General features: G+C 40.9%; 1 protein-coding gene across 1 annotated transcript in view; it reads right to left on the bottom strand.

Annotated features, from left to right (window-relative positions):
• Positions 1–13,396, bottom strand: part of SUGCT (succinyl-CoA:glutarate-CoA transferase) — a 1,523,809-nt gene that overhangs the window by 1,201,693 nt on the left and 308,720 nt on the right. Inside the window, exon 9 of the mRNA XM_082259511.1 lies at positions 10,556–10,651. Within this exon, the coding sequence (XP_082115637.1) occupies positions 10,556–10,651 (96 nt within the window). The remainder of the gene's footprint in view (positions 1–10,555; positions 10,652–13,396) is intronic.

Here is a 13,396-nt window from a genome sequence, read left to right as displayed (position 1 = left end):
ACAATCTGTCCTGCAGATGTAGCAGTTAGAGGGTAAAGACAATACCAATGATCAGGTTTTGTTTATGTAAAACCTTTATCCCAAAAGGAGAAAACTGCTGTAACTGCTTAAAAAGTGTTAGCTGGAGTTTGGCTTGAATTTGTTAATGTATTTAAATCTGCTAGCACATCTAACACTACCCTCCTTCCCCAGACTGACAATGCTGCTGTCCAAAGGTGCCTCTGTTGCTCCTTCATCCAGAGTGTAAGCACTTTAATACAGGAGGTGTGTTAAGCTGGCCATACACTATACAATGTTCTTATTCAATTTCCTTTAGATTTACCTTAAACTATGTAGTGCAAGGGCCTGCCAGATTGCATACTAATTGAAAGTGTTTAGGTTTGACCCTATATCACATGGTTTTGGTAAATCTAAAGCAAAGTTGAACAAGAAAATTGTATAGTGTATGGCCAGCCTTACTGGCAAGTTCACCAGGCTAAAACAGAGGAAAGAAAGCTTTAAAAAGAAAACAAATGCAGCCACCACATCTAATAATTGGTAAGCTGCAAAATATTACATATTGGTTTTTGGGTCAAAGACTGATTTAAGTCTGCTTACTTTTCATCTGAAGCATGCATATTAGAAGATAATAAATCAGGGAGAGATAGAAACTCTGAGGCCAGGAAACATCTTAGATCCAGACTAGCGCAAATGCCAACAGACATTCCCCCACTCTGAAGAGCGGGGGATTCCCTGCTTTGTAAAGAAGGCTTCTTGGCAAGCATGATGAACTAAGGAGTCCAAAGGCATTCCAACAAAAGGAAGTTTTAAGCCTTCATTTTTAGGTTTATGCCTGGGGAGAGTGAGTTAGAAGTAGTAGCTGTAAAGGTAGGAATTAGTGCTGCAACGACTCGTCGACTTAATCGATTACGTAGACTACAGAAATACGTTGACATGTGTGAAAGGTGACGTCAACACGCCCCCTGCTCGTGCCGGCCGTTCTCCTCCTCCCCCTCCTCGGAGTGCATGAGACTGACACTGAGGCATGAAAAGACCAGGAGATAATAAGGTAATCACGCAGGCATCAGTTTACATTGTTCCCACATTCCTCAATTGTATGCCAAGTCATTTAACTCTTGCCCGCCTGCCTGAGGAAATCCTATCAGCAGCTTCTGCTAAAATACTAAATGAGGCTTCCCGGAGGAGCGTGCGCGGGTCACCGTCTGTTATCAGTCCTGCCCGGCTCCTCATCCATTGTTCTATACCAGTGTCAGGATGGGGGGGGGGGGCTTCCTGTGTCCTGGCTGCGGTGGGGATTGCATGTTCCTACAGCTTTCTATACATGAGGGACAAGCTGAGCGGTTACCATCATCCCCCCCCCCCAAATAACAGAAAAGTCCAGCAGTTACCATCACCCCCATAATGGAAAAGTCCAGCAGTTACTACCATCACCTCCTCCCCCCCCCCATAAATAAAAAGTCCAGCAGTTACCATCATCACCCCCGTAATGGAATAATGGAAAAGTCCAGCAGCTACCATCTCTCCACCCCCCCCCCCCATAAAGAAAAACTCGAGCGGTTAACAACATCTAACACCCCCCTGAGGAATGGAAGGTTACCCCCTCTCCCACACTGTAAAATGCAGGCTAGTCTGGTGGGATATGATTAATAAATCCTGTATAATGGGGGGCCAGAAATTATTCCCTTTTTACATTTTATTTTTGCCACTCCATTTTTGTATACTGTAAAAACTTCAACCACATTGAAGTATTTTTTGGAAAAAATTTAACAAAAGTTGAAATATTATATTAGAAGTTGTATGTATTATTTTTTGTAAAGTTATTCAAAGGATTAATTAGCTAATCAAAAAAGTACACTCGATTAAGCAAAAAAAAAATAGAATAAAAATAATCGTTAGATTAGTCGACAAATCGGAAAAATAATGGCTAGATTAGTCGACAGACAAAATAATCGTTAGTTGCAGCCCTAGTAGGAATCTTATTCTTCTTCTAGTGGGATAAGAGCATTTTTTCCCAATGACTTTCTTGATTAATTTTTTCAAGGAATTCCCCAAATAGGAATTCAACATCAAAGAGTAATATGTATAAGACCCTTCTTATAGCAGATTCACCAGATCAAGCTTTGAGCCATAAAATCCTGTGCTTATGCAAAAAAGTATAGAGATTTGGCAAATTACATTCTCTAGAAGAGCATCAACAAAAAACAATAAGGATCAGGACACCAGCTAAAAGTCCTCTAAGCCCCGGTTCACATTAGTGCGATTGCGGAGATCGCATGTAATTCGGAGCGCACTTCTCCTAAATTACATGCGATCTCATGTGTGGTGCAAATTTCAGCCATACACTTTGTATGGCTGAATTCGCACCGCATCCGCACTGAACTCGCACATGAGGCTTTTTTTTATCCGCAGCAGAATCGGATCGCATGGTGGTTCACACTAGTGCGATCTGATTCTGTGCGAACTTGCAGATCGCACTGCGATATGCGATCGCAACTGGGGGTGTCGTTAACTTTTAATTGACACCCCCTGCATATCGCATATGGCAGTGTGAACTGTAAGGGGTGCGGATGCGATGCAGAATCACGCTGCATATTCGCAGCGTTCCCACATCGCACAAATGTGAACCGACACTAAGACAGAAAGGTCCCCAAAGACTAATTCCTGGTCTCTTTTTATTTGTTTTTTCAAATTGTTTTGGTAGACATAATGGCAATAACCTGCTACAGGACTGAACCTGCAAGTGCAAAATAATAGGCCTTTAGGAGGGCTTCAAAAAAAATAATTAAAAATCAAAATTTAACATTTTAGGCCAATTTGTTTTCTGCTACATATTTTTGGTAAAAAAAAAAAAAAAATCGCAATATCGTATTTTGATTAGTTTGCGCAAAAGTTATCGCGTTTACTAACTATGGGAAAGATTTATGTCATTTTTATTGTTTTTTTTTCTTTTTACTAGTAATGATGGTGATCTGCGATTTTTTGCGAGACTGCGACAGATTGGACCCCTAACTGAAATTTTTGACACTTTTGGGGGGACTTGTGACATTACTACAGTAATCAGTGCTAAAAATATGCATTGTTACTGTAATAATGACACTGGCAGGGAAGGGGTTAACATTGTTAGTGATCAAGGAGTTAATTGTAAGCCTAGGGGAGCAATTCTAACTGTGGGGGGGTTGGGCTTGTAAGATGAACACAGAGACATGTGATCCTTTATAGCAGGATGTAACATGTGATCATCCGAGGGAGAAGGACGTACGGACGGCTGTGTTTACATCAGCCGACTGTCCTTCTCTGTCAGCGGGGAGAGATCAAGCGTGTCAGGCGGCAATCAAAGCCGCCTGACACACACGCCAGCTTCCCGACTGACGACTGGGGGCGGGAGCGCGCCGGCGGCGGTGCGTTCCCCCTAGCCCCTTCCAGGCAAATAACGTACCGATAAGTGGTTTTGCCTGGGAGAGCCAGCTTGCCGACGTATATATACAGTATGCGGTCGGCAAGTGGTTAATTGATGCTTATACCAGTGATACTCACTGGTATAAGAAATAACGGTTTAAAAGAAAAAAAAAAATGTCTGATCACTCCACCGAAGTAGTACAGTGTCACTATGATAAAAGTATGTGAAGCAAAAAAAGTTTAAAAAAAAGTTTAAAAAAAATTGAATAAAAAATGTAATGTCCCTGATCACCGTCTCACCAGTCACATGATGACTCTGTACTGTAACAAAAAATAAAAAAAAAAATGGGCCAAAAAAAAAAAATGTATTTACTTAATTTTTGAAAAAAATTTCAACTTCAAAAAATTCACCATGCTGCTTACGAAGTATCTCAGACTGTCTACTTTCCAAAAAGGGGTAATTTGGGGGGTAGTTGTACTGTCTTCACATTTTAAGGTCTCAAGAAATAAGATAGGCAGTCAGTACATCAGGGCTGATTAATTTTCAAATACAGTACATATACAGTGCCTTGCTAAAGTATTCGGCCCCCTTGAACTTTGCGACCTTTTGCCACATTTCAGGCTTCAAACAAAGATATAAAACTGTAATTTTTTGTGAAGAATCAACAAGTGGGACACAATCATGAAGTGGAACTAAATTTATTGGATATTTCAAACTTTTTTAACAAATAAAAAAACTGAAAAATTGGGCGTGCAAAATTATTCAGCCCCCTTAAGTTAATACTTTGTAGCGCCACCTTTTGCTGCGATTACAGCTGTAAGTCGCTTGGGGTATGTCTCTATCAGTTTTGCACATCGAGAGACTGACATTTTTGCCCATTCCTCCTTGCAAAACAGTTCGAGCTCAGTGAGGTTGGATGGAGAGCATTTGTGAACAGCAGTTTTTACTTCTTTTCACAGATTCTCGATTGGATTCAGGTCTGGACTTTGACTTGGCCATTCTAACACCTGGATATGTTTATTTGTGAACCATTCCATTGTAGATTTTGCTTTATGTTTTGGATCATTGTCTTGTCGGAAGACAAATCTCCATCCCAGTCTCAGGTCTTTTGCAGACTCCATCAGGTTTTCTTCCAGAATGGTCCTGTATTTGGCTCCATCCATCTTCCCATCAATTTTAACCATCTTCCCTGTCCCTGCTGAAGAAAAGCAGGCCCAAACCATGATGCTGCCACCACCATGTGTGACAGTGGGGATGGTGTGTTCAGGGTGATGAGCTGTGATGAGCTGTGATGAGCTGTGATTTTGGTTTCATCTGACCAGAGCACCTTCTTCCACATGTTTGGTGTGTCTCCCAGGTGGCTTGTGGCAAACTTTAAACGACACTTTTTATGGATATCTTTAAGAAATGGCTTTCTTCTTGCCACTCTTCCATAAAGGCCAGATTTGTGCAGTATACGACTGATTGTTGTCCTATGGACAGAGTCTCCCACCTCAGCTGTAGATCTCTGCAGTTCATCCAGAGTGATCATGGGCCTCTTGGCTGCATCTCTGATCGGTCTTCTCCTTGTATGAGCTGAAAGTTTAGAGTGACGGCCAGGTCTTCGTAGATTTGCAGTGGTCTGATACTCCTTCCATTTCAATATTATTGCTTGCACAGTGCTCCTTGGGATGTTTAAAGCTTGGGAAATCTTTTTGTATCCAAATCCGGCTTTAAACTTCTCCACAACAGTATCTCGGACCTGCCTGGTGTGTTCCTTGTTCTTCATGATGCTCTCTGTGTTTTAAATGGACCTCTGAGACTATAACAGTGCAGGTGCATTTATACGGAGACTTGTTTACACACAGGTGGATTCTATTTATCATCATTAGTCATTTGGGTCTACATTGGATCATTCAGAGAGCCTCACTGAACTTCTGGAGAGAGTTTGCTGCACTGAAAGTAAAGGGGCTGAATAATTTTGCACGCCCAATTTTTCCGTTTTTTTGTTAACAAAGTTTAAAAATATCCAATACATTTCGTTCCACTTCATGATTGTGTCCCACTTCTTGTTGATTCTTCACAAAAAGTTACAGTTTTATATCTTTATGTTTGAAGCCTGAAATGTGGCAAAAGGTCGCAAAGTTCAAGGGGGCCGAATACTTTCGCAAGGCACTGTACCACAATTTGCAACTCTAACTTTCACAAAGACTTAATATACAATGATATTTTTACCAAAGAAATGTAACAGGCTACAATTTGGCCTAAATTTATGAAGAAAGATTATTTGTTTGCAAACTTATAACAGAAAATAGTAAAAACACTTTTTTTTTTTTTTTTTTACATTTCATTGTTTATATAGCAAAAAAATAGAAAAACCAAGTGGTGATCAAATACCAAATATCAAAATTTGCTCTATTTGTGTGGAAAAAAAATTATATGAATTTAATTTGCTTGCAGTGTTGCATGACCACGCAATTGCCAGTTAAAGGAGCACAGTGCTGAAAAGCAAAAAATGCTCTGGTCATGAAGGGGGGTAAAACCTTCTGAAGGTCAAGGGAAAATCCCTAATATAAAATGTAAGGTGTTTATTGAGGATGGGATTGATGGAACCCAAAACTAGAACAACCTACTTTTTCTTAAATTACCTTTATCTCTTTGAGCCCATAGGGGCTTGTATTAGCCGTGGAGAATCAGGTGTGCCATAATAGACAACATTAGGAGTAATGCCATAGCTTGTGGCTCATAAAATGCAGGGAAAATGCAGGGGATAAAAAAATCCTCTGCGGTCTCCACTACAAAATCAGGGCCCTCAACGGTTCACCTCACATCATCCTCAAGCTGTATGCTAGTTAGGTTCCACCCTGAACAGGGTCAGGGGGAACAATTATTGTAGTGTTTTCAAATATAAGACACAGTGGCAAAGAAAACTGCTGTGTTGAAAAGGTCAAATGGTGTGTGCCTAAGAGGGACTTCGCATCAGATGAGGGAAGCGGTATAATAACAGGACATTGCTCAGGGAACAGCTATGACTCTAAGGAGTGTTCAGAGTTACCTGTAGGCCATTTGCATGTTTATTTGGTCCCTCTCTCCCAATGATTTGCCATTGCTAAGTAAGGTAATCCTCAATATGGTAGTCGGCCATTAAAGTACGGACTGGGTGGGATTTTGCATGTCCTGATACAGGAGTTGCTATAACCCAGGTGCTGACTGTGTTTCTTTTTCTGTGTCTCTCTGTAACAGAGGGTAGCAGGAATGCAGCTATGTTGTAGGTGTGTTTTTGCAGGATAAGGCAAGTAAAATCGCATCACCTGGGAGGTATATCACCAACTATGTCAGTTGAGAAAAACATATACCGATTTTAAATTTCTTGCAGCGATAAACTGAATAACTCTCAATTTCTCTGCCCATAAAACAACATTGTGTGCTATGCACCCCCCAAAGTGGTATTTAGGGTCTGCAAAATGTATCAGGACCCTGGATCAGTATGGCACCCTCTTGCTAATCACACATTTTTCGCTTTGTGCCAATGTGAGTGCCTAATGTAGGATCCAGTATCCAAAGCAAATATTACAGGTTGGCCCCACACAGTGGGGTCCAAGTATGGTCTCCAAAGTAACACCGAACAATACCAATCCAGAAACTGCTGGACAGCCCATTCAGATCTTGGTAGAACGGTTAGAAGAAAAACACTGAACGGTTAAAAAGAAAATTATTTCTCAAGGAGAAGAGGTTCATCACCTAAAGCTACTAGCAAAAAACTGGAGTTGTGCTGAGTAGGCAGGGTTATGCACTAGGGGTGGTTCTAGCAGGTTTTTTAGTAAGAAATCTTTGAGCCCCAAAAGATGGGAAAATGGTGCCCAAATATGAAGGAGAAGCTGAGAAGTATTATAAAAACACTGTCAATGCATTTCATGGCACTATACTGGCCACTTTCACTTTCTCAGATTGGTGCTTAAACACTGATAAACTATATATATATACAGTGGGTACGAAAAGTATTCAGACCCCCTTAAATTTTTCACTCTTTGTTATATTGCAGCCATTTGCTAAAATCATTTAAGTTCATTCTTCTTCCTCATGAATGTACACATAGCACCCCATACTGACAGAAAAACACAGAATTGTTGACATTGTTACAGATTTATTAAAAAAGAAAAACTGAAATATCACATGGTCCTAAGTATTCAGACCCTTTGCTCAGTATTTAGTAGAAGCCCCCTTTTGATCTAATACAGCCAGGAGTCTTTTTGGGAAAGATGCAACAAGTCTTTCACACCTGGATTTGGGGATCCTCTGCCATTCCTCCTTGCAGATCCTTTCCAGTTCTGTCAGGTTGGATGGTAAACGTTGGTGGACAGCCATTTTTAGGTCTCTCCAGAGATGCTCAATTGGGTTTAAGTCAGGGCTCTGGCTGGGCCATTCAAGAACAGTCACGGAGTTGTTGTGAAGCCACTCCTTCGTTATTTTAGCTGTGTGCTTAGGGTCATTGTCTTGTTGGAAGGTAAACCTTTGGCCCAGTCTGAGGTCCAGAGCACTCTGGAGAAGGTTTTTGTCCAGGATATCCCTGTACTTGGCCGCATTCATCTTTCCCTCGATTGCAACCAGTCGTCCTGTCCCTGCAGCTGAAAAACACCCCCACAGCATGATGCTGCCACCACCATGCTTCACTGTTGGGACTGTATTGGACAGGTGATTAGCAGTGCCTGGTTTTCTCCACACATACCGCTTAGAATTAAGGCCAAAAAGTTCTATTTTGGTCTCATCAGACCAGAGAATCTTATTTCTCACCATCTTGGAGTCCTTCAGGTGTTTTTTAGCAAACTCCATGCGGGCTTTCATGTGTCTTACACTGAGGAGAGGCTTCCGTCGGGCCACTCTGCCATAAAGCCCCGACTGGTGGAGGGCTGCAGTGATGGTTGACTTTCTACAACTTTCTCCCATCTCCTGACTGCATCTCTGGAGCTCAGCCACAGTGATCTTTGGGTTCTTCTTTACCTCTCTCACCAAGGCTCTTCTCCCCCGATAGCTCAGTTTGGCCGGAAGGCCAGCTCTAGGAAGGGTTCTGGTCGTCCCAAACGTCTTCCATTTGAGGATAATGGAGGCCACTGTGCTCTTAGGAACCTTAAGTGCAGCAGAAATCTTTTTGTTACCTTGGCCAGATCTGTGCCTTGCCACAATTCTGTCTCTGAGCTCTTCAGGCAGTTCCTTTGACCTCATGATTCTCATTTGCTCTGACATGCATTGTGATCTGGAAGGTCTTATATAGACAGGTGTGTGGCTTTCCTAATCAAGTCCAATCAGTATAATCAAACACAGCTGGACTCAAATGAAGGTGTAGAACCATCTCAAGGATGATCAGAAGAAATGGAAAGCACCTGAGTTAAATATATGAGTGTCACAGCAAAGGGTCTGAATACTTAGGACCATGTGATATTTCAGTTTTTCTTTTTTAATAAATCTGCAACAATGTCAACAATTCTGTGTTTTTCTGTCAGTATGGGGTGCTATGTGTACATTCATGAGGAAGAAGAATGAACCTAAATGATTTTAGCAAATGGCTGCAATATAACAAAGAGTGAAAAATTTAAGGGGGTCTGAATACTTTCCGTACCCACTGTATATACATATACACCTCAGGTAAAAGTTTGGCTGGGCAATCATTTGGACAGTGGGTGGGTAGTAGAGAGTCAGTCTTCTTATTAAAAATGTCCAAAAGGTTATGATAAGACGGGGGAACAAACTGCAATAGATTTGGAATTGTGAATGTCCAAGATGGTATCAGCAGCTGATGTAGACAGTGGTTGAAACTTTTTTCTAATCTAAAATGTATTGTTGAAGTGCTTTCAACTCATACAACTGAAAGAGGAACCATTCACCCATGTATTTCTGCCCCAGGTAAGCGTTTGGCTGGGCAACCATTTGGACAGTGGGTGGTGGGTAGTAAAGTGTCAGTCTTCTTATCACAAATGTCCAAAAGATTATGATAAGATAATGGAACAAACTACAATAGATTTGGAATGAAGGCACAGAAATTGGGACGTTCTTGTGGCAGAGGGATAGCAGGACTGCTGGCAATTAAGGTATGAAAATAATTTTTCCTGTGTCCCATTCTATGTGAGGATTGTGTGCTAAGAGTTAGGGGATACCAAAAATAACAACAGGAAACAATGAAAATAGAATTATGTCCAGTAGAAAGAATTTTTGATGCCCGTTGTCAAAAGATAGAGGGAACAAGCCACAAAGGGATGCCATGTAGCTTGACAAAATAAATATCCATTAAGCAACTGAAACTGTTAGAATCAATGATGACTTGAATTAGGATAATTATTTTGAAGACCTGCAAGGAAATAGCTAAAACAACACGAGTGGAATTATTCCTTGAAGCACACTCAGGCAACAGGGAAGATTTACCTGCTTACTGATTTACTCAGTCCCACTAGGCAAGTCCATATGTAATGGCCAGTCTCTCCACAGTAAAATCACAAGTTGGACTGGCAGGAACAAAGTTTCCCCTCTGTGGGAAGAGAGCGAAGAAATCCAATCTGTATAAGCTCTACCTCTAATGGGACAGGTGATTGGTAGGATACAGGTAGAACAGTAGTTACTGTCAAGCTAGACAGACATTCAAAGACTATTCTGATTGTTGTTCTTGCAGCCTGCAGTCCAACTAAAGAGATTGGTAAAGCTGATCTTTAAGAAAACTGGGAAAACCCACCCTGTCCATTACACCTTTGAGAAATGGCATTGCAGGGCTTCATCACTCCAGGCTTGCATTCTGCTTGAAGAATTCAGAGATATAGTCCTCCACTGGCTTATGGCATAGTTGTAGTGCATGATGCGTGTGCCAGCTTGTTGGGGGTTGTTGTATAATTGGCCGTAACTTCAAAAAAGGTACCTGCTTGTCTGTTTGTAATAATTCAGGATGATGAACGGCCACATTGCAAACTACAGGTTGGGTGTGGCTTAAAACCATGTCTGACTCAAACCAGAACCTCGTCACTCTGTAGTATATGAGTAGCTGCATCTTATAATCAGTAACTTCTCCAGTTTTTTTCAAATCACATCTTAAGTGTCATCATAAATGTGCCTATTTGTGCAACAAGACCTCATACAATAATTACATTATTTACTTACTTGAATTTATTCACAGCACAACGCTTTGCATTAAAATCTTACCTGGTACGGCACAATACTTCCATGAGCAGTTCCCCAACGTTTTGCTTCTACTCCACCATTAAGAAAGTTGGCAGCTACATGAGTCAAGCAAGCCACCTTGAAAAAATAACATCATAATGCCAGTTATGTACATAGAATAGCATAAAAATATAAGTATTATGGTTTGTTTTATAGAATCTTTTATAAAGCTATTCTATAAAGCTATTAAAAGTTCCAGGGTTTCTAAATAAAAAATGATTAAATAAAAAAATCTGAAAAAAGTGTGCTGCTTCTAAAAAAAAAATTTAAAAAGTACTTGGCAAATGAATAGAAAGATATTTTTGGAAGGAAGGCTGTATACTATCTCTATACACACAGAGAGTTTATCAAAGACAAAACATAATAGGGTACCCATCTAAAGCATTTTTTACCTGCATGAATCCACTGGTTGTAAAGTTTTCCTGGCAGCATTCCATTAGCTTTGAGTGTTATTTATATAAGCCTTTGCTGCCATAACTATTTTTTTTGCAGGTTAAATGCCCCTTTTAGGTCTGCAGATGACTTAAAACCCCCCAAACATTACATATTTTCTGAAAGCAGAGTCCAAAGGATAAAAATGCGGCAGTTGCAATTTTTTTTTCCGCACAATATTAGTGCAGTTTTTTTATTGCTCTCATTTGAAGCTAATCAAGCACATATTATGCTCAATTAGCTATTTTCCTGGCCACAGAGGCTGAGGAATGGCAGCACTGAACCTGGAAGTAATCAAAGCTGACAATATTATTCACCATAGGGGAACATATGTGCATTGATTTCTCCCTGCTCTCTATGCTGACACCCGCTATGATGGTTTTGGGAACCCAGGTGAGCTTGGGACACTTGGTGGGGGAAATTATAATACTGTAAATTCTACAAGAAAATCGATAGCACAATATTAAAATATAAATAAAGTCTGTTTACATGTCAGTAGTGCCATTGACATAATTTTTATTTCAGGGGCAGTGAAAGGGTTAAATAGGACTCAAACTGTGGAAGTTGTGCTCAAAAACTTCTTGTCTTCTTGTCGTGCCCAAGCTTCTTGCAGATAGTCTTTTCTCCAAGAATGTCCTAGCATGTCACACACTGTACTGTGTTTCTACATAAAAGTGGCCATCTTATGCCTCGTTTCCACTGAGCGGATCGGTTCGGGTCAGTTCGGTACGGTACGCTAATTTAAGTGTTTCCATTGTGAAAGTGGCCCATACAACCGAACCAAACCGCTCCATTCCTGGTCCTGTTTCAGATGTAGGGCCATAGGAAATGGAACGGTACGGTTAGGGTGGAGCTACTGGCGTCACACAATAGATTCTACTGATTGGCGGACAGGAAAACTTCAATGCTCACGTCAAATGAAAGAGCAAAACAAACACCTAATTTGGTGTAAACTCCGCATGGTCCCTGGTGGCCCGACTTGCAGTGGAAACACTCACCTGAATAGACCAGACCATTCTAACTCTTCCAAACTGTACCGACCCAAACCGTTCCGCTCATTGGAAACGAGGCATAAGTAGAGAAGCAGCCCCTTGTTTACTCCTAACAGATCAGTCCCTTTGAGCCAATCAGGCTGTGTTCATTTGAACCATGCTAATAGGTCTAACAATGGGAGCTTATTCAATGTATCATTATCAAGAAAGGCTGACTCAAAGTCAGATTCTGCACACAGAATGCTCTATAGCGCCTATAAACCTGTTGGAAAAGGCTTACTGGACATTCATGTATAACCCTAAGGAACTTCATAAGACCTCCGTTTTGTTATGAAGCAATGCAACATGAGTAACCATGGGCAACAGAGGAACACAGGGGAGAGTGGGTTGTGTCTTGTACTGTACTCCAAGATATAGCATTTAGGGCTCATTTACATGTACTTCGACCTCAACACCTATTTAAGTGCTTACTGCTTCAAAATGCTTTTTTGATGTGTTTTTGATGTTTCTGCGATGGTTCTGTGATGCTTCAGTGGTGCTTCAATGATGCTTTTTTTGGAGTTTTAATGAAGCTTGGCAGTTGACCTGTGTGTTTGTGTTATCTTATACCTGCAATACCGCCAAAACAAAGTGAAGCTAAAGCTGAATAAAAGCCTCTTAAAAGCTGCAGGTACTTCAAGCGAGCTTTGTCATTAACATCTATGGAGGCTTTGAAGATGCTTTGAAGCACCAAAAAAGCAACATGTTGTATAATTTTTGAAGCAAAGCGAACACATGTGAACAGGACTGTAAACTAACCATTTTATTTAGTGACAGGAGCTTTGATTTGCGTTGAGTGCTTTAAAAAGCATGGCAAGTGCCTTGTTTTAAAACAAGTGTAAAGGAGTCCTACAGTTAAGTTAAAATTCCTGACAGGACACATGCTGGATATCCACAGACCCCGGGAGGTACCCAAGCAATGAATAATAAGGGTAGGCAATAACAAGGCAAGCAGAACTGTGATAACAGACCCAACAATAATGAGGGTCAACAGACCCAACTCAGAGTGCTGCTGCAAAAACCATGCGGCCAAAAGCTGCATCCACTGAAGCTTGAAGGTCCACCTGGTAGAACTTGGAGAAGGTAAGAATTGAAAACCAGGTGGCAACCTTACAAAGCTGGGCAACAGAGGCATGATGCTGGAATGCCAAGGTAACACTCATTGATCTCGGAAAGTGTGCATGTAAGACTGCTAGAGGTGTCTTCTCCTTTAATGTGTAAACTCTTGAGATGGAATGTCTTATCCAGCTTGCAATAGTGGATTTTGAAGCAAGAGTTCCATTTTGAGGCTCTAATGACAAGACAAAGAGAGTCAACCTTTCTTATAGAAGCTGTGGCTTTTGGATAAACTCTGATAGCT

Source organism: Pelophylax lessonae, assembly GCF_965119305.1.
Source record: "Pelophylax lessonae genome assembly, chromosome: 5".
Classification (NCBI taxonomy): domain Eukaryota; kingdom Metazoa; phylum Chordata; class Amphibia; order Anura; family Ranidae; genus Pelophylax; species Pelophylax lessonae.
Note: the sequence above shows the minus strand (reverse complement) of the source record. Positions and strands in the feature narration are given on the sequence as shown.